This window comes from Microcebus murinus, chromosome 13, assembly GCF_040939455.1.
Source record: "Microcebus murinus isolate Inina chromosome 13, M.murinus_Inina_mat1.0, whole genome shotgun sequence".
Classification (NCBI taxonomy): Eukaryota; Metazoa; Chordata; class Mammalia; order Primates; family Cheirogaleidae; genus Microcebus; species Microcebus murinus.
This window is the reverse complement of record NC_134116.1, coordinates 14441441-14466346: the sequence shown is the minus strand read 5'-3', so window position 1 is coordinate 14466346 and position 24906 is coordinate 14441441. Positions and strand designations below refer to the sequence as shown.

Here is a 24906-nt window from a genome sequence, read left to right as displayed (position 1 = left end):
AGTCAAACCTCTCTGCTAATGATACTCTGTATTTGCAGCTGCTCCCTGGCACTATCATCACCACCTCAGCTCCACCTCAGATCACCAGGCATTAGATTCTCATAAGGAGCCACAACCTAGATCCCTCGCTTGTGCAGTTTACAGTAGGGTTCACGCTTCTGTAAGAATCTGATGCCGCTGCTGATCTGACAGGAGGGGAGAGTAGGCAGTGATGTGAGCCATGGGGAGTGGCTGTAAATACAGATGAATTTTGCTTGCTCACCTCCTGCTCACCTGCTGTGTGGCCTGGTTTCTAAACAGGCCACCGACTGGTACTGACTGGTACTGGTCCGCAGCCTGGTGGTTGGTGACTGTAGCTGTAGAGTTATTGTGAAGATTAAATAGACTCACTTATGTAAATAACTCAGATGAAAGCCTGGAACGCATACGTGCTATGGAGAATTTGCTGTCACTGTTAGACAGAGAGACGATTTCAGCATCTATTTTGTTCCCCTTTTTTTCCCCCAATAGACTTCAGTGCTGATGAACCTTATTTACATAAAGAGGTGGATGATAATCAGAGGACTTTTAGTATAAATTGTCCCTCAAATTTCCAAGTTATGTGGAAATTCCCACAGTGGTATATCATCAAAACTTTTTTCAGTACAAAGATTGGAAACTTAATGGGATCCTCCTTCATTTTTGTTGAAAGCAAAGAACTGGAAATACTCATCTTTCAAAATGTTTCTGGACTGAAGTCATTCACTGTTTCAATTTCTGGGAAGTATGCTACCAAAGGGTTTACTAGACTTATCAAATAGCTATTATTAGAGCCATTACTCTTTCCTTTAGAGTTTCTGGACTTAACTCAATATTCTCAGAAAGGGTTGAGAAGATAAAAATATTGAAGAAATTTTTCTGCTACATCTTGGCCAATAAAATTTCTAGTCAGCTTTATTATGGTAAAATTTACTAGAATAAGATTCACTAATTTTAAATGTATGGCTCTGTGAATTTTGACAAATGTGTAAAATTGGGTAACCACCACCGAAGTCTTTATATATAGAACATATCCATCATCCCATAGTGTTCCTCATGCCTTTTAGTAGCAATTCCTGACACTTGTCCCCCGATTAGCAGTTTTGTCCTTATTGTTTTATTCTTAGTAACGTTGGGTAAATACCTAGAAGAGAAATTGCTGGGTCATATGGCCAGCGTGTGTTTAACTTTATAAGAAGCTGCAAAGTGTTTTTGAAAGTATCTCCAGTAATGTGTGTGAGTTGCTGTTGACATTCTTGTCAACACTTGCCATCACCAGTATTTTCTCATTTTAGCTATTTATTGGGCATGCAGTGGTACCTTCTTGTAGTTTTAATTTGCATTCATCTAACTATTACATAGTGTTGAGCATCTTTTTATGTACTTATTTGCCATTGCTGTGTGCTTATTTGCTTTAGTTGACATTTTTTTGCTGAAGTCAAAAAATTCTTCAAATTCTCTTGCTCATTTTTTTAATTGGATTGCTTGACTTATTTATTGAGTTTTAAGAGTTCTTTATATATTTTAGATCAATTATTTTATAATGTGCTTTTAATATCATCATACATTTTAAATATGTTTTTTAAGCCTAGGAGCTGCAGATTGGACTCATCTAAATTATGAAAAATGTCCTTCATATATCCTAATTGGCAAAGCAAGGACCTTTGTCACACCAATCAACCAAATTTACACTTTCTTTCTGTCAGAAAAAAAGTATCTGATCTCAATTTCAGTTCTAACAAATACAAGAACATGGGCTGCTGTGTTGACTATTTCACACCTGAATTCCTGTTTTGGATAGCTCTTAATAGGTAAGGTTCAGACATTTGCCATAGCTTGGTATCTCTTGAAGGAAAAACAAAAACAGGTGTCCTCTTTCAATATTTCCAACCAGAGCTCCTTTGTTTGCTCCCACAGGATTACCCTCCAAGTTGGTGCTTTTTTTGGGGTAAATAGTTGGGGATGGAAGCGCTGGCACATTAACAAAATTATCTTCTCTTCCACCCCACTTTGTATTATTTCTATATTCAAAATATTCCAACACATGCCAAAACACTTCATTTCTAAATCCTTAAGTAAGTATGTGTACAAGTAGGAAAGACAAGAAGCTTTTCTCAGATACCAATATTTTGAATCATCTGGTGTTAAAAAAGTTTTCCCCCCAGGACCAATGTACTATGGTAAGATTAGGCCTCAGAATAAGGCCTTGCTTTTCCAAGGGGGGACGCCTGGCTATGAAAGAAGAGGCGGGAAAGGAGAAGCCAGGACAATTCAAGCCCTGGGTGTCTCAGGCAGGGGCTTCGGGGAGATCATGCGTCTGGAAGTTGAGGAAAGTGAAACTGCTTCCCATTGGTGCCTGTGACAATTTCATGAACTCCTGGGGGTGCCCATGCCACACTTTGAAGACTTGTTCTAAACTGAGGTGGTTTTGAAAAAGCTGAAGGATTGAGAAGCAAGGGGGTAGCAAATATTCTAAGGAAGAAACATTGTTTCCTGCTGGAAGATAGTGACAGTTTCCTAGGTGAAAAGCAGAATGATGTCTTTGAGGAGTCAAATGAGCTTGGTAACCTGAGTTTCTTCAAGTCTCATGATGGGCAATTTTAATGCATGAGCTTCATAACTGAAGCCTCTCTTTCTCTGTATAGATATGCATGTACCACCATTTGATAAAAGGTGGTGGCTTATTTATAAGTACATGAAATACGTTGGTATTCTTTTAAATCAGCTATCATTGTCACACCATTTTTAAGAGTCTTTGATTAATGTTCCCTCTGTATGATTTTCTTGGGGAAAACCTCAATCAGTATCTGTGGGAGACCTAATTATTAGAGTATTTAATTAAGAGTTTCTTTCAGGCACTTTTCAAAGAACAATTTAATATTTGAGAAACTCTACCTTATTTATATCTCTAGAATTGAACAGTAAGAAAAATCTTGACAGTAGTCACAAAGACTCAATTAGACCAAACATTACAAAACTATTTTCATTTATTCAAGGCTTTAAAATAAAATATTCATTTAATATGATACTCACAGAGGCAATAAAATACATAATTTAATCGACTTTTCAAACTCATTTAAAAATAGAGAGCTGTCATTTTAGAAAGCTCAGCTATTTTTCTTCCCTCTAGCACATTAGGGAAAAAAAACACAACTCACAAGCTACCACATCATGTAGGAAAGCCAAGTTCTGTCTCACTCACATATCTTGATCAACAAAGAGGCAAAACCTGCTTGCTGCAGCTGCTACCATCTGAGCCCTTGATTTTGGGTGTGTTGAAATTAGGATATGAATTCACAGTGTGTCTTTAGTGCACCTGTCTGTTTTCTGTTTGATGAGAAAGTGTGGGATGTACTTTACCGATAGACTGAAAAGTCTTCTTTTCCACCACTGAAAACATATTCTTTGACACTCACTAAGAAGAAACTCTATACCTTCTCTCCCACTATCCCTTAAAAAAAATCTATAGTCCATTTTAGTCCATTTGTCTAATGATGTAAAAATATGGAGGCCTTATTCAATTGTAAATGTGAACCTTGTATAAAAAGGTAAATGCTGTAACTTTTAAAAACAGAATCCCTTATCCTCTACCGGAAGAACTAAGTTGATGTCCTGTTCCTGTGATGTTTAGGAGCACCAGTAGGTTCTGAACAAGAACATTCAAATGCATAAAGCCCTTTGGAGCCAACACACTTGAAAGGGAATCTTTCAAATGCAGTGAAAATATCAAAATGTAAAATGGAACTAAACCCACTAAGGACTGAGTTAAGAACGTGCATTCATTGTGCTGCAAAATGAGGGACAGGGTATTAAATTAGATCTCATAGCTGAGAACCCAATACTTGACCAGTTGTTTGCCCCTGGCACCCATCAAAGCCTGGCAAAGGATTTATCAAATCTTCCTTGCTTCCATTGGTTACATCTAATTACAACATCTAAAGCACTCTCTTGGCTGGCAAGGCCCTTGCTACTTCTGGACCCTGAGACCAGTCCTCTTCTTCAAACACTGTTTAATATTCACTTTCTGGGTCTTCCTTTACCTGACTCTTCTTATAACTACTTACTACTGCACATCTAATTGACTCTGGGCAAGCATTTCAACTGGGTTTCTGTTGTTTGTGCTTTTCTATGTATTTCACATTATCTCCCATAGAATTCATTCATCCCATAGAATTCATTGGGAATCATGGTATTTCTCCCAATACTTCTACTGTCTTTGCACCTCCTGCCACCTCACAACTTACAAGCCTACTGTGCATGCTGTGTATAAACTGAATAGCTATCAGATTAGCCACTGTGGATCTGCCTCACGTAGGCAAACCTTGAGGAAGTCCCTTTCCAGGGCTTGAAGAGCTTTTTACCAAATTCAACCATTTGAAAAAATTCTCTTTTTTCTTGAAAGCTCTAATGGCCATCATTGGACCCCCTGAGGTAGAGCAACCAATGTGCAATATTCCTGATGAGTTAAAAATCTGATTCCAATTTGGTTATTGAATTCCATATCATAATAATTTCCCCACATTTCTGTTTTGGCACTGTCACTGGAGAAGGCAGTATTTAAAAAAAATACAGGAAGTCAGGTATTTACCTGTTATATTACAAAGTTATATAAATAAATAGTTTGTAAAGTTTTCAAAATAATGATTAAAATGTCAGTGGAATATGTTCAGGTCAATCTTTTCACAATCATAAATACTGAAGAAAATCTTGATGACTACAATACTAATTCATTACATGTGCCTTACCCTACAAAAGTCAGTTCCTCATCTCTGGGTTATGAGTTTCTGCCTAAAAATTCAGTTTCAGTGTTACGAGGTTCTTGTTCTCAGTGTTACCTATGTCAGGTTTAGTCTGAAGATAGTTTTGGGGTATATCTCAATAACAGTATACGTGTGTATATATACATATATGAAGTATATATACTTGTATATATACACATACACACAAAAATAATATTTCTCCCATCAGAGAATTAGACCACAACCACTTGGTACCAAAACCAACAGATAAATTCAATTAAAATTGAAACTTTCACTTTAACTTTTTCCTGCCAAGTATCCTCACAAAACAAGTAATTAAATGTAGTTATAGTTTAAGATTGTCCTTTAGAACTCTTCTGTTTTGTCTACTTGGTGTCCACTTTTCATCTGGTTGAAATCATCAATTCATCTTATAAACCGATGTCTCTGACTCTGTTTCATTGTCTTTTTTTTCTAGAAATTCCTCATTATTTTCTCCACGACATTTCTTGTATACCCAATAACCTAGAAAATAAGACACAGGAAGTTAAGTAAATGTCACAGTAATAAGCTGCAAAACTATTTTGGATAGTGATTATACTCTATGACTCAAAGCAGTTTCCATTTTCGGTAGGAATAGAGGCACCTTAGAGAAAGCAATCTTCGTTCTTAGTCTTATGACCACTCATGGCATGAGGGACGAATGCACTTCAGGAAGACCTTACATACAACTTTAGGGGATATTTGCTCAGGGCAGCCAGAAGACTTCCTCAGGCATTCAGCCCTGCACATGGTACTTGTCAATAGGAAGAATGAAGAGAAGCAAGAGTTCTATACCACTACATCCCAGTTAACGTGCTAGTCCTCAATAAATACACTACATACTGCAGTGCAATGTCCAGGACCTTGGCCGATGGTCCTTGTGGAAGGACTTGAACTAGAACAACACTCCTGTTTTCTCCCTGCCTTCTCTCATTCTCTCCTGTGGGTGAAGAGCTTTGGCTGATTGGCTTTCCTGTCTTCTGTGGAGCTGCTGGTCCTCCTAGTTTTGAGGTCAGGTCACCAGAACCGGCTCCGCCCTGCCAGGGAAGACCTGCAGTCCATGTCTTTACTATGCATGTGTATGTGAGTGTACGTCTGCACATGTGTGAGGCCGTGGGTGGAGGGGCAGTTTCCACAAGCCCGTTTGGTCCCAGATTCAAGCTGTATGTTCCAATAAAAAAGGCTATTTTGTTATCTAAATATCTAATTTTTCTTGTGCCTCTCCATTGGTTACAAAATCAACAGGAGAACAGAAGGTATTATTTATTGGAGCTCTCAAATTCCAATACCTCACATATAAAGTTGCTATGATAATATGACCTATCATACAGGGCAATTGTGAACATTAAATGAGATAAAATTAAGTGCTTAGCATGGTCCGTGAGCAATAGTGAATGCTTAGTAAATGTTAATGGTCATTATTATACACATCTGAGAGTGACAGTGACCTGCTTCAAAGATCTTATTAAGGCCGGGCGCGGTGGCTCACGCTTGTAATCCTAGCACTCTGGGAGGCCGATGCAGGTGAATTGTTCGAGGTCAGGAGTTTGAAACCAGCCTGAGCAAGAGCGAGACCCGTCTCTACTATAAATAGAAAGAAATTAATTGGCCAACTAAAAATATATACAAAAAATTAGCTGGACATGGTGGCGCATGCCTGTAGTCCCAGCTACTCGGGAGGCTGAGGCAGGAGGATCGCTTGAGCCCAGGAGTTTGAGGTTGCTGTGAGCTGGGCTGACGCCACGGCACTCACTCTAGCCTGGGCAACAAAGTGAGACTCTGTCTCAAAAAAAAAAAAAAAAAAGATCTTAGTAAGCCAAGATCAATATCTCCTTTAGATCAGTCCCTGCACTAATATATTACTAATATATTATTTTCAAGGCCACTGAACCATATTATTGAATTTAATTGAGCTTATGGTCAATTTGAAGATCTAACACTTATAAACTGTTTTGAGTAGGGCCTCCCTCAACTTGTACTTGGGTCAATGATTTTGTTTGACCAAACTATACATCTTCTATATCCCTTTTTCCCTCCCTTCCTTATTTTCTTCCCTCATTTCTTCCTTTTTTTCTTTCCTTCTTTCCTTTCCTTGTTCCAAAAACTACTTAGACTTCTAATCCTATCACTAAAATATGTTTCCAGGTATTGTATACCCTTAATAAAGATTCCTTTCTTATGTTCATACTTACTGATAAAACTGTGGAAAAGTACAATACCAGTCCCAGTTCTTCCTTTTCCTTATTCCTTCAACTTATTTTCTATCACTCATTCTCTTTTGGGTTAGTTGTTCATCTAGCACCTATACTTAATTGCTCTGTCAACCAGTCCACTTCTCTAGCTTGTCTAGTAGACATTGCTGAGTTATCGTTCGGCAAAATCTCACTGCAAAATTGGGTCGACCTCTATACAATCAAATAAGGTTATTGTACAAGAGAACAAAGTTATTAGGCCATGGACTCCTGTCTTCCGGACCCATGATAAATCAGTGGAGTGTTTTCAGTGGATTCTTCCATTCTAGAAAGGAAGCCTCTGCTTTGAGAATAACATTCAAGACAGGATTGCAGAGGTTGATTAGCACCCACAGGCTAGTGGAATACTTAATGGAGCAAAGTAGAAAAGTAAAACAAAACACAACGGTGTCTCCAGGCATTATATAAGTTAACATTCACATTATTTTTGTTGTGCACCTTCCCTTTATATTCCCTAGTAAAATGCCGTGAAGCTTTAAAAAGTAGCTTCTTTATTAAAAGAAAGAATTAAGAAAACAGTCATTAAACATCATCAGCCCTTGGAAAGCCAAATGCAGGGAAAAGTTTCCACTAAGTGAAGGCCGGTGGGTGGCAGGGCCTGAAGGGAGAGGGTGGCAGCCTTATGCTGCAGGGGAGTAGAAGTAAGAATCAAGTTCACTATACCAGGCACTGGAAATAAAGAAAATTTTTGCTTCAACTGCCTCAATTATATGGGCATTTAATACATACACACACACCTCTGCCTTATAACTTAGCCTGATAAATATCCTTTATATACCAATTTTCTGATAAATATCCTATATTTACAAAGCATATCAAGACAAATGTTTTGAAAAAAAAAATCACCAAAATTCTGAGTTCCTGGAAGCATGTGGGAAGGCATACAGTAAAATGTTCCTAATAGGTTAATATGCCCCCCTAATTACTGAGGAAAAGAGTCAACGGGGAGAATCGACTTCCACTCCTTTTCACTTAAAAGTAATCTTCACTAGAACATTTTGGTAAAGTGACAGTCTCTTCATCAGCAATTGGGAACTCATGGTAGTGTTAGGAGGGGCCTTTTCCTCTTATTTATTTGTACAACTCACTGCCAGGAACAGGGAAATTTTTTTTTATAAAAGCCATTTTAGCAACTGCAAGGATTTCTCAAAGAAGAACGCCATAATGACACGTGATTAGCGTTGCCACTTACATCCCAAGAATATCGCTGCGAAGACGATCTGGAAGATGCTGTAGATGAGCGGGAAGGTGAACATGAGGTTGAGCTCCTCCTGGGTGAAGGAGAGCTGCACGATGGTGGAGCACAGCTGCGTGTTCTGCATGCCCGTTTCAAACGCAACTGTTCGGCACCTAAGAGAAAGGTGAAGAGAAGTATGCGTCTTAGTTGTTGCTTTGTTATTGTATAACATTAAAAGCAGACATAATGAGAACAAGGATATATATCTATATGGATTTTGTCTATGTTTTTAATGTATATATTTAATATATGTTTATTTGACACATGACTTTTACCAAATATATTACTTATTAGTGTATATTATATAATAATATAATCTTACACATAATATAAACAAATAGATTTAGCCCTTACATATATGAGGAACGGGCTCATTTAGTACAGTGTTCAATAAGTGGCAAGAGGGTTCCTTTCACCCTTCTCAGTTATGTTTTTGGTAACAGTGCAGCACACAGAGCAGGGGCTCTGAAAACACTCAAGATACAGTATTTTATTGCTAAATTTCTTTTGTTCTGCTTAAATCCTGGTAGAAATTATCCCCATTCTACAGATAGGAAAACTCAGAGAGAGAGTGAGTTCCTGGCCCGAGGTCCGTCCGCTATTTGGTGTGTGGCAGGCTTAGAGGGCAAGGTGCAGTCTGCACTCTTCCCACTGCCCCATGCCCTTCGTCTCCCTCCCAACCTCACACATGCAGCAGTTCCAAATGTGCCTGTTGATTTACACGGATTTGGTAGGAGAGGAAATGTTTTTACCCAGTGCCAAATCCGTAAATGCTAAATCCATTCAGACATTCGGTGTTTTTGAATGAGGAGTTCATCCTCTTGCTGGCTGGAGGGACCCTCCTATATCAGGAGGCCAACCTAACCGCATTTGTTGATTTTGCTTTGCTTGGAGAATATGAATGCATAACAATGGAAGAGGCTGACTTGCACTGTATGGGGAATGGCCCTGAAGAATTTGAGCAAAAAGGAGGCAGTCAGTGTTTTCTTTCTGGGGACTTGCATACTTTACGAATGAATGAGCCTGTTTAGAAGGGATGTGTTCAGAAATAGGACGATGAATGTGATTAAAGGTGAAGGATTTCGATCTTGTCATTATTATGTACAGCTTTGATGGGTTGATTATGTCCTCTTCCCTTCCATATTCATAGGCTGAAGTCCTAGTAGGTCAGAATGTGACCTAATGTGGAAATAGGATCATTGCAGATATAATTAGTTAAGATGAGGTCATTAAGGTGCACCCTAATCCATTATGACTGGTGTCCTTATAAAAAGGGGAAATTTGGGCACAGAGATATGTACAGAGGAGAGAAGGTGTGACAAACATAGGAAGAAGACAGCCATCTATAAGCCAAAGAGAGAGGCTTATAATAAATAGATCCTTCCCCCACAGTCCTCAGAAAGAACCAATCCTATAACACCTTCATTTTCACTTCTTGTCTCCAAAACTGTGAGACAATAAATTTCTGTTTAAGCCACTCAGTTTGTGATTCTATGTTAAAGTAGCTCTAGCAATCTTACACAACAGCTATTAGAGACAAAAATTCCCCGTCTGATTTACCAAAACACCATACCTGTACCAGGGCTGACCAGCTATTCTAGCCAGAAGAAACCCCAGGCTATACCCGGCCACAGGAAATATTGTCCCTATAATCCATAGTTTGGGAGTGATGACCCAGGCACCTTGGTACAATATTCCTCCGACCACAGCTATGAGCACGATGAGGATGGCACCTGCAATGGACCCAACCTGGAAGAAAAGGCAGAAGTGAACTCAGTCACTGTGTTTAAAGCAAATCCAAATGCATTTGTCAGAGATGATTTGTCTCCTTCCTTTAGAGAAGAGATAATAAAGTTGCCTCTTTATATATTTGTAGCCTGAAGGCTGCAATCAGCCCACTGGAAATACTGGTGCATTTCCCATGTTTTAATTTTTAAAAACACAACATGGACAGATAGCGTCCATGCTCAATTATCCTGAAGAAGATTTTCTAGTTTGCAAATTGTCCTTGTCAGAGAGGAAGAAAACCCATTACAGTAAGCGCCTAGAAGACTTGGCTTCCAGATTCAACTCTTCCCATTCTGCCTCTGTAAATCATGAACCTTTCTCCATCTTAATCTCTTCATTTGTAATCGGGGATAAAAACTTGCTTCAGCCACCTTTTATGGTTGTTATGATAATGAGAAAATGGACATAAAACTCTATAAATTTAAAAAAATGACATATGCAAATATAAGCCACTGTTATTATATTCTCCTTTTCACATTAAAAACAATTATATAACATTTTTTGTCCAGAGAAGCAAGGAATACTAACTGATCTATTTTTTCCCTTGAGTAGCAGAATCTATTTGTATCATCTATATCCATATCCATATCACTAGCTAGAATATAGTTGGTGAAGAGGAATGAATGGTTACTGTTTTGTTTTTTTTTATACCAATTGCCAGGCACCAAAGTGGTCATATGGATACAGAGATAAGAAAGATATATTCTATTTTCTAAGACAGCCTGTAGATATATTTCATAACACAAACTCACATAGCATAGATAACAGCAATGTGCTGTAGTAATAGACTAGAGTAAAACCAAGAGGCGATGTTTGCATTGAGTGTCTCAAAGATGGATGGGAATTTGTCCTGTGGATGGACAATGAAGAACATTCTAGAAAAGTGGACTGTATGGCTAATAACTTCAGGTTCTGCTAGGAGGTAATCATATAATGAGAATAAAACAATTTAGTGGATAGAAAAACCATATCACTTCAGTTCTTACTGTGGAGCATTTACTTGTGCCGATACCATGGGATACTTACTTTAAGTATGATCTTCGCTTTTTGGGGCCATTTGTGATTAACAAACATTCCACAGGCAACAGGAACAACGAGAGCAACCAAAGAAACTCCTAAAGGTGACAGAAGAGCAATTTGATAACAGAATATAACACAGAAAGAGAAAGACAAAAGAGTAAGCAAGCTGAAAAAGTCTTAGGTAGTATTTCATCTACCTTCTTGAATGTGCAAAACAGAATATGGAATTAAACACACACACATACTCTACTTCTGTACCCAATCCACTAAATCATTTAATATTACTGGTTGAAAATTGATACTATTGATGATATAAATCCTTTCCCTAAATCCTGGGTTATTTTTTCAGTTTCTTATACTAATAATATATTTTAGTTTCAATTTGTCAAAATCTTGGCTTATTTGGTCTTTGGATCTTTATACCCCTAGGAAAAATACCTTGCCCACGTGTGTGTGTGTGTGTGTGTGTGTGTTATTGTGCTGTACATTGATGATATTTTATATCTGTGTGTTACTTCATGGAAGTAGAAATAAAATAAATATTTCAAAATATTTTCAAAATAAAAGAAATAAAAGAACATGTTCAAAATTAGCTCAGGATCTCTAGGCATTCTGATGGCTCAGGACTTCCAGTTAAAACTAGCATTGGTTATTGAAATCTATAGCAGAGAGGTGAGAGAATAGGTTGAAAAAGCATGCTTTAAATTTTCCATGGGATAATATATTTGGCGACCTCTCATGTAATTATAATTCTTTGCAGCAACGTGCTCACCCAGCCAGATAAAAGAGTCATACTTCAATTTCACCATGCTTAATTTACTGCTGCTCATGTGACATATGGTTTGTTTCCCCATATTATTTAACACTTATTTGTCCAATAACTGTTTTTATATAATACCAACAACTTCTAACTTTTCATGGGTTTTCTTTTCCAAACATCCTTTTATTTTAAAGCAGTATGAGAAAGTGGAATTGAATAGTGAAATTCTGAGAGTGGATGTTGCTTAGTATTGGGGTAGATTGAACAGGGATGGAAAATAGAGTCTAGATTCCAAGGCTGCTGATATTAATTTAGAAGGAAATTCTAAATCATCATCATCACATGACGATGATGAAAACATTTCTTTGTCGCCTTCTAGTCCTCCTGGCAAGGTAACAGCCAGCAATTATTTTTGTCCAGAAGTTACTCAGCAGAATTAAATAATGACTAAGGGTACTAAGAGTAACGGGGGACAAAAAAAAGATAGGTAGGAGGGAATAAGGAAGAAATAATAGAACAAAGGATATAGAAAAGAGGCATTGGCAGATGTACTGGTAAGATCGCCTAGAAAAATCCTTTTTCCCTGCATCTGCTACGTTGGGAGAAGACTTCTTCTCTTGGGTCTCTAGTTGGTTTGCTAAGTTTTGTGAAGTTTGTAGGCTTTAAATTACAACCATCTTGATAGAAATTTGTGCTGTGGTAGCTTAAATCTGGGTGCAAATACTGTGCTTAGGATGCAAGTGTGGTTAGGTTTTGGGTATAGTTTTAATGTGTCCTGTCTGCTTGGTCCCTCATGCAAAGAGTCCTTATCTCTTTGAGCAGCCCAAGGCAACAGGATAAACTTGCAAGCAGGATCACCTGCTGAGATCCAGGGCAGAATTGCTTCTCCTCTCCAGACCAGAGGAGGCCAGATGGAGTTTTTCAGGGACTTGAAGTTGCCTGGAAAAGGCACTCTTTGCTTTCCTTCCACCCAGGTGTGTGGCTCCTGCCTGGAGGGGCGGAAGCTCTTGCTCTTTCCTTTCTCCAGACTCCCTTTGTTTTATTTACTCTTCATATGCCTGTGCTTTCTCTGTAAAATGCCTGTCATTGTAAAATGAAAAAGCAACTGCTCACAGTTATCCACTGAAAGCTCAAGTTGGTCTTTAATCAAGTTTACACAGTAGGTATCAGAGGACAGAAAGGTAGAAAGAAAACTGAGAACGAAAGAGAGTGGTGGATGCATTCACGTGGTGGGGCTGGGAACACGATAGACTGGGGGAGGAACCTTTATTCACAAACTGTGGGAACTGTGATAATCACTGATCCCCCTGAGCTTTGGTTTCCTCACGCATAAAATGGGTAGAATTATGTCTGCCTCACAGTGACCAAATGGATATAGGTTCTTGGCACGAGCCACTCACAAATACTGGGTAGAGAGGAGTAGGTACAACAACTTGCTACAGTGCTTCTCTAGTGGTTCCAGTTGTGCAGTCTGCCTCCTCCCCATCCAGATGCGGGCGTCTGAGGGGGCTCAGCAGGGGTTTACGGAATCGCTGGGGCACGCTGAGCACCGCGTGCAAGCTGTACCGAGCACAGTGCCTGCCCACAGAGCAGGGTGGAAAGCAGACCGGGGGGGGGGGGGGGGGGGGTATCTCCAGTTCCCCATGATCTTGGGCAAATTAAACAATTACCCTGAGACTCAATTTCCTCATTTATAAAGGGACAATAACATCTTGTGAAGCAGTCAGCTCATTTGTTTTCTATATTAAAGGACTAAAAAAAAAAAAAAACCAATAGCAAAAAACGTTAGGCTGGCGAATAGGCCAGGGCAAGCATTATTCTGAGAAGCACAGTGAATATCTTTGGTTTTCAAACTCCTCTTTCTTTTCGTTACCTTTTGCTTTTTCTTTACTCTTTTCCTCTTTTTCTTTTCTCTTTTCCTCTTTCTCTTTGCTTTTTACTCTTGACCTCTTTTTATCATGACCTTTCCCTTCATTGGGATGCTAATTAATTTCTTATTTTCTCCTCCTTTCTTTCAAAATGTATTCATATTAAAGGCAATAATATGAGCCATTCACACTGTAGTTAGAATTACTCAGAAAATTCTTATGGGACACTTTCCAGAAGGGAATGAATATCAAAAGAACAATATTTTAAGCCTTAAATTATTTTCTTATACAAATGAGTAATGTGGAGTCAAAACTCCTCACTTGGCAGGTAGGTTATTTGAGAGGCATGCAATGTTTTTACCATTCAAATGAACTGCATTTTTTAACTCTAGGGAAGGTGTCCATTGAGGGAGAAGCCAGAGAGTTAAGTGTGAGGCATAGGCAGGTGGTCATGGAGGGTCACTCTAAAATCTGTTTTCAGGGGATTATATCTGATATGAAGGAGTTCCCCAGGGGTCAGTAGAAGGATCTTGTACTGAAAAAACTCATACTGAATAGGTTGTGTCAAGGAGGACCACTTTCTTTCTTTTGGTCTACTGTCATGGTAAGAGTAGGGGATGGAGAAGACAGAAGAGACTATCTGAAAATATTGTAATACAAATCATCTCCAATCAGTGTTCACAAAGTCAGTTCTAACTCAGTTGTACATACCCTCAATCACATTTCATTTCAAAACCAATCTTTCTTAGAAATGGAAGAAATTTTAGTTCAGCCTCCCACCCCAACAGGAATCCATTTCACAAACATCCTGATGAGTCACCATTGGGCCTTTGCTTATATTCAGTGGGAAACTCACACCTTCTTGAGACAAATCACTGGGATTTGTTTCCAAGGTGAGTGGGAAAAAAATACCATTTAGCAGGTAATGTACCTGTTGACTGGTACTGATGGACTATTTCAACTACATATCATCCGTTACCATGCTAGTTCTGTGGGAAATGCCTACTTTCGGTAAGCCAGGAGCTATCTTGTTCTTCTCTTAACCCTCATCCCAATGTTACACCAGTAACTTAATCTCCCATCACCATTTGTTTTCCCAGAAACAGAAAAGAAGCTCCGTTGGGATGGGGCGAACATCCAGGAGTTGAAATGAGTGGAGAAGGAGTCATAACCACCAAATTTGATGTCTGGGGCATGAAATATACCCCATGCCGTTAAGTCAACTTCTGAATCAAGAGGTGGTTCATGGCTGAGTGTTACGAACAGAGTTTCATCTGGTAGTTTCTCACTGTGACACTCAGGATCACCTACCAGGGGCTCTGTACGAAACCATCACATGAACATACACATGCACGTAAACCTCCTCAGTCCAGACTGCTGGTGGGGGAAGCTCATCCCCCTGGTGATTTGAACTGAAGAAAAAGGAGATTCTCCCTTAGGGTCAAGGCTCGAGAATTTACGCTCTGCCAGTGCCCATCCAAGTGCAGGAGGGACTTTTCACCGAAACTCTAATTGGGCAAAAACTGCCACTAGAGCAGGAGGTAAATCATGGCTGGGTGAGCCTGGTCTGAGAACATAGCAGGGGAGAAGCAGAGAGTTTGAGGGTACCGTTAAACGCTCTTGCAGAGGAACGACTTACCTATGCTATCATAGGGAATTATTATGGTCCCAGAGTCGACCCACATTTTGGTATAGATGAGGAGGCACAGCGGCATCATTCCCAGGGCGAGCAGGGTGGAGCATGTGGTCATGCTGACGCTGAAAGGAAACAGGCAGGTTGACACGTCCACCTGTGGTTTCTAGGGGAGAGGATGTTTCATCTTCAATTCACGATTAGGAAGTCCTGCAGGGGCCCGTCTCAAGCAGGAGCATCATCCAGCACGAGGGGTGGAAATACACGTGTGCCCAAGTTTGTGCAGGGCCTGGCCTTGGGCAAAAGGGGCCACATTTGGTGTCTCTCTACTTTGCCTTACTCTATCTTTTCTTCCCCACCTGTTCTCGAGGGTGAGAGAAGGTATTTGACGATGGTTTAAACTCATTGTTAGACAAGACACAGGTGCCTGGATGTGCCACTCTTCAAACATCCAGTCAGAGAACAGCAAACACACTTACACCAGCCAAGGCTACAGGGGACCTCACGTTCTGACCACCTGGCATGAGACGGGCCTCTGCGGCCTTTGGGATACAGCGTGTGTCTGAGGGGGGAGGCCTCAGTGTGTTTCCATGAAGCAGATAAATTACTGTGCAAGTGGCCATAGCATGAGAAAAGAAGAGTGAACTGACTTAATAAACCAAAGAAAGCATGCAGGCAGGCAGTGCAGACCCAAGTCCTTAGGGCTGAGTACGCCACTGACAATTTATTTACACCAAATGTGTGTTCAGAAGAACCAGGATATGGTATCCTTCCTGTTGAGAGCATTTGTATTTTAGTAAGTGGGTCTGACTGAGTAAGTGGATTTTGGCTTTCAATGTGGAGGAATTAATACCAAATGATGCCATGCCAGCACCATGGCAGTGGATGGAGGAGACATTTTTGGTAGTGAATCATCCTGGTCCCCCTAAACATGCCTTGTATCATGGGGGCACGCTCTTTGCCCCTAATGCCTGGGCTCTAAATCCACACTCTGTCTGGGTTGGAAGCAGACAGCCGTAAGTTTGTGTATTTTATGTTCCAACAAATAGAATCAGGAAACTTAGAGCAATTTTTCTGAAGGCTCTTTCCCCAATAGCTGTAGCACTGATTCTATCAGAGTAGCAATTTCTTAAGGGTATTATGTGTGTCCTTGAAGGAAAATGTTAAATATTTGTATCACCTGTCGCCCCTAAACAGCAACAAAACAATGCCATCCTATGCTAAGGAAAGTAGCTAGAGGTGAGAAATTTCCTTTCAATGCATGGAGATAAATTTGCACAGTTTTGGCAGAATAAACGGTGGGGCAAAGTCTATCTCTCATGGGGCTTAACTTCCCTAATAATTTTCTTTTTAACCAGAAATGACCTCACTTAAAATGGATTTAAAGAATTTACATAAAATTACTTGTTTTAGTAGAGCTAAAATATTATAAAAATAACCAATGCTAGAGATGCATTTAAAATACTAACAAGTTCAATCTATTCTGGTCATAGGTTAACTTAATTTAGATACAAACTAAGATGCTAAGGCAGAGTCCTACATCAGAAAAATAAGTTAATTTGCTATTAATAGCACTGTGTCCTACTTATAACTAAAATACTAGAGTTTGAAGGTGATTTTTTCCTCTCTCTCTCTTTTCTCCTCCCCTCCTTCACCATTCTCTTTTTCTACCTTTTATTTTTGTAAATATATTAGAATGGACTTAAAGTTGTCCCCATAATAAAATCGCTTTTATTCCTGTGAATCCAACATGTTTTCTACAAAGTCATGGGAGTATCGGGGGGAGGGGGGAGAAATCATTGGATCACAGTGAAGAGAAGGCTGTTAATTTTTTTGTTTTGTTTTGATTTAAACTGTAAGAAAAAATTTAAAAGGAATCTGCTTCTTTCTTTTTTGTTTTGTTTTGTTTTCAAATTCCTGAAATTCCAAATTCTGAACTATTGCTAAGGTGATTTGTGAGGCTATATCATGCTTTTGAGTTTGGTGAGAACAGTTTTTTAAAAACCACGAGGCAGGACAACAGGAGTTGGAGAAGGAAAAGGCTTGGATTTAGTGGGCAATCCTGACAAGGAGGGACAAGAGGAGGTGGCCGGAAACTGACACTATGTGAACTAATGTGAGAACAAAGTCAAACCCCTCAAAATGAGATTAAAAACAACTCACAGATAAAGAATTTGAAGGGACAATATAGGGGAATAACTTAGCAAAAAATTATTTTACATAGAAAATTTGAAGTTTTATAAAAGGCATAATGGTCAAAAATAAAATAAAAATATTACCATGAATTTATGTAGAAGTAAGACAAAATACTAATGTGTAAGAAAATGGAAACATCTCTTGGCTTTAATTCCTGGCTTTGGCTCTATTAACTGCCAGGAAGAATTTTGTGTGTGTGGGTGGAAATAAAAGAAAGAATAAGTGAAATTTTAGTAAATGCTGAGGAATTCAGTGAAATCAGCGATAATGAAACGCATAAGATTGCAATCATGGCCGGGCGCGGTGGCTCACGCCTGTAATCCTAGCTCTCTGGGAGGCCGAGGCGGGCGGATTGCTCGAGGTCGGGAGTTCAAAATCAGCCTGAGCAAGAGCGAGACCCCGTCTCTACTATAAATAGAAAGAAACTAATTGGCCAACTAATATATATAGAAAAAATTAGCCGGGCATGGTGGCGCATGCCTGTAGTCCCAGCTACTTGGGAGGCTGAGACAGAAGGATCGCTTGAGCCCAGGAGTCTGAGGTTGCTGTGAGCTAGGCTGACGCCACGGCACTCACTCTAGCCTTGGCAACAAAGTGAGACTCTCTCTCAAAAAAAAAAAAAAAAAAAAAAAAAAAAAGATTGCAATCATATTACAAGTGAAACACCAAGTTTGAAGGATCAAAAATGTACAATGGTTGGTGCTGCAAACTGGAGAAGTGATGAGTGACAGAAACCATGTAGAGCAGTTTCTGATTTGCGACAGGGGTGGCGGATAGGTCTGGATTCCAGTTCTGACTCTGACATGCTCTGACTCAACGAACTTGGCCAAAGTTATAAACCTTAATTTTATCATCTATCAAATGCAGGAAATAAGAGTACTGACTTCAGAGGATTCTTTGGAGGGTAAAATACATCAATGCATTTTGAGGAGTTCACCCTGTGCATGATACATGCACCCTGTGCATGATACATGATATATACATGATATGTATATATCATGACACATTATATATATATTACATATATTACATATATAACATGTATTATACATACTATATTTAAATATTATAGAGTGAAATAAAAATAAATCCTACATCAGAGACACGAAGTTTGGTTACTTTGAGGCAGGATAAAGGAAAAATCAAATGGTGTTGGTCTAGCTCTCCCAGAGTAGAAAGGAGCTGGACATTCATGTGGTCGGCATAGGAGGGATTGCTTTGGATTTATGATAAGTCAGAAAGCCAGGGATCACTTGCTATACTTCAATGAGCAAGGATAACTATATATATTATTTTTTTATTTTATTTCATTTTTATTATTATCTATATATTTTTTAAGTTGCTAGAGATTGCAAAATGCCATGGCTTTCCAGGTTCAGAAGAGCTAATAGGGTGACTGGGAAATGTTTTGGTTTCTCAAGAACAACATCCGGGAAAATTAAAGCCAGGTGGAATTGTTTTGCTGGCACTGTGTGGTATCAGCTAATCAGTGAAGGTACCTGTTAATATAAGCAATTATGTCTTGACTGCCACTGCTGGAGTTCAAGTGAGGATGGAGAAGATAAAGTTCCAAGAGTCCAGAATTGGAAATATAAATGTTAGATAGGATTGTGTCTAAGTAAACCATCATGAGACTTTAGTTATCAAATACTCCAGAGAAATAAAAAGTTTTGGAAAACTGTTACCCAAATAACTGAAGTTTTACTCTCTTAATTTGTTTAAAGAAAGTTTTGAACACTATTTTCTCCCTAACATACACAATTCATAATGTCACCATCTTACACGGCAGTGTAATTTAACCTCTTCTTAATAATTACGGCCCATTGTGATCAACATCATCGTTCACTGTGCTAAAATACAGTGATGCCTTCTTGTATTCACAGGGCTGTCTGTCCCTAGAATAAGTAAGGCAGAGGGTTTTGTCAATTGTTTTCTTTGTTTCAAAGGCATTTTGGTCCTTTCTCTTGCTCCTGGTGGGACTCAGGCTTGCCTTCCTAACACCCTGCTTACTTCCCTACTTCTTATTTCTGATCATCTGTGTGTTGGGAAATAGCACAACAGAGTTTATTCATAGAATGATGAAAGTTAAGTAGCTTCTGAGTAAGGAGCATTTGCAAGATTACATGGAATTTATTTTGGGTGTACAGTTTTTTTTACTGGGTCTTGAGTTCTGGATAAATGAGGTTGACGTATGTCCATTGTAAAGCGTATTCTACCTTGTTGAAGAATTGATTCATTTATACTGATTCAGCTGGAGGTTTTCTACCAAGATTTCATATCCTACTTTTGGTTCTTATTTCTTATTTTAAAAAATAATTTGTTTGAATTGTTATATGAGGTAGACAGGAGTACATAATCATCTCTTGTTTCAAGAGAAAAAAGATTTCCTTAAAACCATAGCCAAATGTGACTTGGAGCGTTTAGATTAGGTCTTACAATTTTAGCCCATGTAAGAGAATCCATTTCAACAGTCAAACAACCAAGCATCACACATGATTTTTGTATCTTATAAAAAGGATTTCATGTGTGGCATTATGTTGGGGTATAAGACTCTTCTGCATCGTTTAAAAATTACAGATGTTATGTAAAAGCTGGTTAGTGGAGGGCAAAGCCCAATATTTCAGCTTATTCTTTTTAGTTTAATAGGTGCTAGTATTTAGAATTCTCACTTCTGTGTACCTGTGTCCAGGTCAAACTAAATTGAAGTCTAAAAAATCCCTTATTGTTATATTGTGGTTCACAGATTAACTAAGCCTGAATAGCACTTGGAATTGTTTATTCCTTTATAGGGCTTATCTTAAAATAAGTCTATTGCAAGGTGGATACTGTATTTTCTTATGTGAAAACTAAGTAATGTGAAAGTATATGGTTCATATGATTTTTGTAAAGTTTCTGGAGAAATCAGCACCAGTTGAAATAAGACAGCAGGTTCCTAATTGCTCACTAGGCACTTGATCAACCCAGTGGGTACATTTCTACACTTGGCACTTCTCTCCTCTGCGTTTAGTAGGCGGGGATTAACAGAGCTGATTGCCTACTGTACAGTGTTTAACAAACACACGTTGCATAAACACCTGGATGGTTTGCAGAAATGCACACCTTTCACAGGAAATGAGGAATTGTGAGGTAAGGAAGAAGATATTGTCTATTCAACATTCAGCATTAAAATTCTTGGTCTAGTCCCGTTAATGCTTCTTCTTATTTCTATTAGTTTTTTCTCCCCCCAGCGCTAGTTCAGACTGGCACAAGATGAATTGGGCAAACATTGCAATTTAGATTACTCTGTGGGAAGTGGAAAAACCATTTTCTGTTTATTTTATAGTAAGGTAAGCATAATTTTTAAAAAAGCTGCTGTAGGCTTTTTTTTTTCTTTTAATGCCAGTAGAGGTAAAGCAAATTTATGAATTCTTCCTTAGGTTTTACACCAAGAAAAAGTTTGTCCAAAGACCTGGCTGTATTTGGTGGAGCTGACCATTGTCTCACCATAGGTTGTAATGTTTGATGGACAGTTTGATTTCATGATTGCACCCAGAGCTCCTCATTATTACAAAGAAAGTGGTTTTTGTTTCTGGTTTTTCTTTTTTCCTGATACCAACAGGATAAACTTCCTCAGCTGCAGCTTGTGGCTTGGATAAGATTCCTTTTTTGAAAAGCTTTGAATCTTATCCCAGAGATAAATAGCAATTATGCAGCTCCCTGTTAACTGAGTTAGATTTAAAAACACAAACACGAAATGTAATCCCCAGATTCCAATAGCTAAGCAGCTGTGCTGGGAGGCACGCAAATGCATTTTTTTTCCCCCATTTAATTCCTTGGTCGCACTTTGGATCAATGGCAGATCGGATGGACATTCTGAATGCCACCGGCTTCTGAAAAGACGAATTTGGCACGATTGCAGTAGTTAGAGTAGATCTCTTACCTCAGGTCCATGTCACCATCAACCCAATAGGCCAAGATATTGGAGGCCGTTCCTCCGGGGCAGCAGCCCATGATGAGAACCACCACAGCCTGGATGGGGAGGATGTCAAAGGCCACCGACAGGATGAATCCTGTGAGGGGCATGATTCCAAACTGACAGAGGAAGCCCACACAGATGCCCCACGGCCGCTTGATGTGTCCGAGGAATTTCTTGAATTCCACATTGCATCCCATGGAGAACATCACCAAGGCCAACAGGATGGTCAGCACGGTACTCAGGACCACACTTAGAATGGTATTGAAATTGCTGTCAGCTACCACACAGGATGTACCATTGCAAACTGTCGCATTGGCCAGACAGCCCGTAGAATTATTCATTGTTGGGTCGGCTGCTCAAAAAAGGCTAAGTCCACAGGACGGAAGCTCTGGTCCCTGGGTCCTCGCTCTGCTGCCAGTGAAGACTAGTTATACTGCAACCATGTCCACACTTTTAAACTCTTCCTAAACATGTGTCACTTGGAGCCTCTTTCAAACGCCACCTTAGAGATGCAATAAAAAACAATAAATGCTAGTATGTCAGTTTCGAGGGGTAATATTACAACACAGTTCAAATTATGAATCATAAAAAGTCCAGCAAAATTATTGGTCAAGACAGAGAGTTATAATTAATCATTTATTGGCATTGTAATGAACCATGCCACATAAAAAGAGCTGTGTTAATGTTTAATGCCATGAAGGTTTATTGAATAATTTCAGTTAAGTGACTCTTAAAATCAACTCTGAATATTATAGAATGTTGTAGGGATTGAGCCATAGGAGAGCATATTGTTCCCTCACCTACCTTTAGGGACAAGAGTCTGGGGCTCTGAAAGTTGAGTGCCCTGGGCCAAGTTGTATTGCAAATTGTGTGTCAGCATCTGAACTGGGACCCAGATCTCCAATTTCCTCTCTCAAGAAATTTCCCACTGTTATCAATCCGTTTCCTCCTATTGCTCTATAGTGTTCATAAAGTATATATAAGTTTGAGAAACTATGAAGGACTTGGTGAAAACCTATGGGAGAGAAACATTGGGTGGATAGAATGTTTTCTGTGTTTTCTCCTGGAAAGGAGTCTGACTTGTACAGCCACCCTCACTTACTTACACATGCAATTATGTATGCGTTGCCATAGTAACAAAGTGCTTTATAGATAGAGACAATACAATTATTTAGAGGGATGAACCTCAGAGGATTAGGTCAGAGTGACAGCATCTCTTTTGGAGAGAATTGAAATTATAATTTTTTTTTTTTTTAAGGCAGGGGAAGTCCAAGGGAGATTTTTGTAAATGTCAAATAGTCAACACCATTATGGGCAGAACACTATATTTAAGTGTATAGGGAAGATTAAAAAAAGAGGTAAAAGAGAGATTGTCCTGTTTTCAGTTTATAACCCAATTATCGAGTTGGGACACAGCATAGGACTAAAGTTGAACATTTCTATCATGACTCACAATTTGTATCACAAATTAATAATTTATTATTCAATTTAAACATCTTAAATTAAGCAGGATTAGTGTGCCCATTTTACAGATAAGGACTTAAGAGTTGAAGAAATCAAGTGCTTCATTCAAGGTTACCTATCTGGTTCCTGGAAATACTAGAATTTGGCTTTCTAACTGTGGTCAGAAAATAATCATTTTGGCACAGTGGGGAGGTTTGTTAAAATGCAGATTCTGATTCTGGAAGTCTGGGGTAGGCTTTTCTTTCTAGCAAGCTCACAGTCAGTGGTGTTGGCACTGACCTGGGACCACATTCTGGGTATCAAGGCCTTAGTATATCAGAGTGACAACAATTGTACCCAAGTCGGTGAAAACTAAACTTACTAGTCACAATGGAAAGCAGCATTTGCAGAGACACTCGATATGAGAAAATTAAGCTTTTTCATAACTTGCGTCCATGTGAGCTGAGGCCAGCGGAGTGGGCCTCTGGGCAGAGGAGTCAGTAGAGTCAAATGTCTGAGCTTCGGGGGCCGAGGGATGATGTCCCTTTCATCTGGGATTGAGCTACTGGGAAAAACCTGAGCCATTTCCTTACCAGGCGACGGTGACTGTTGATGGGCTCCTGCCCCGGAGAGCACCTCTTCAGGGTCTTGTCCCACCGCCTGCTTTTTTGAGCACTGGCAGGCTGCCATTAAGTCTGGCCTGGCTGCCAGCCAGTTCCTTCTGTCCCTCCCATCTCCTCCTCCTCCACCTGAAGAGTTAAATGATAAGGTAATTCCCAAAGAGGCCTCTCCTCCCACCCCTGGGCGTGCCATCTCCAAGCCTCTGGGACTGACCTCTGGCCCACTTCTGTCGGGACCCAGCTGGCCCAGGCCCAGCCAAGCCAAGTGCGCCCCCTGCTGCTGCACCCGAGCACCTGCCAGTGCCGGCTCTTCTCCCCCAGGGCTGGGGGAGGAAGACACAGTGCGCAGTGCGAAGTGTTGATCAGTTTACTTTCTCTCTTCTCTGCTTTCTCTTAACTTCTAACAAAAGGCGAAAGGCAGAAAAAGTTACTAGCCTAGGACCTGACAGCAAATAGTCTCTACTTTACCAGATCTGATCTGCAAAGGGAAATTTGAGTCCTGCGGATTGGAAGCATTTGGATTTTGAAATTTCTCTTAAATGGGAAAGGCTGCAGTGGAGGCCAATGCACAGGGCTCAAGACAAGCTTATTTAGACATCCTCCTTTGAACTCAAATGGCTGTCCCAGGGCGAGCCTTGTGTTTTGGGCTATGCCTGTTGCTGGGCTAGCCAGGTGTAATCCATACTTAGGCTTTTTGCCCACAATGCTGGAAGCAGAGAAGAAAAAGAGAGCAGAAATCAGGTTCAGAACAAAGCTCTTCTCAAATTTCAGATGACTTGCTAAGGAGATTTTAGGCTCCCAGGGGCAAAATGCTTTGCATATAGACAACTTGCAAATGAGCAGTCTGTTTGACTAGACAGAGTGCTACAGTTCTGGTTAAAAAAATGTGCCAATGCATTTCTAATTTTCACATTGTTTTTACATAAATTTGCACATTAGGCTCGAGAGGTTTTATATTCAAGTATTGGAGTGATTCACAATTAATTAGTACCCTTTAACTTCAACTACATTGAAATCCAGGTATTGGAAGTATCTAAATATATAAAAACCATTCTCTTTAATTATAACACAGAATTGGGCAACAGATGCACACCTGAGGGGTAGTCGGGAGGCTGGGGTTTGATTTTCATTGTCATCTTTCTTAATCTTTCCTGCTCAATTTCTTCGTGCACAGGGCTCCCATACAGGCCCTTGTCAAGAAACCAGCAGCAGATTCCTGCTCATGCCCTCCTGGGTGGAGATGTGAAGATGGTGGCTTAATGTGACTTCTGAGGCTTCCCTCTGGTTCCCCTGTATCAGTTTGGAGAAGTCAGGGTGTAACAGCTTTCCAGCATG

General features: G+C 39.6%; 1 protein-coding gene across 2 annotated transcripts; it reads right to left on the bottom strand.

Moving 5' to 3' along the window:
* Positions 1–2998: 2998 nt before the first annotated feature.
* Positions 2999–21931, bottom strand: SLC10A2 (solute carrier family 10 member 2). Of its 2 annotated transcripts, none has more exons than XM_012752047.2 (6): positions 21473–21931; positions 15364–15482; positions 11103–11191; positions 9862–10037; positions 8244–8401; positions 2999–5282 (listed from the first exon to the last, which is right to left on the bottom strand). In XM_012752047.2, exons 1-6 carry the CDS (start codon positions 21847–21849, stop codon positions 5179–5181), a joined length of 1023 nt encoding a protein of 340 aa, XP_012607501.2. In that variant the 5' UTR covers positions 21850–21931; the 3' UTR covers positions 2999–5178. The 2 variants fall into 2 exon arrangements, with proteins under 2 accessions (XP_012607501.2, XP_075865403.1); XM_076009288.1 differs by having other exon boundaries at positions 9971–10037.
* Positions 21932–24906: the final 2975 nt, after the last annotated feature.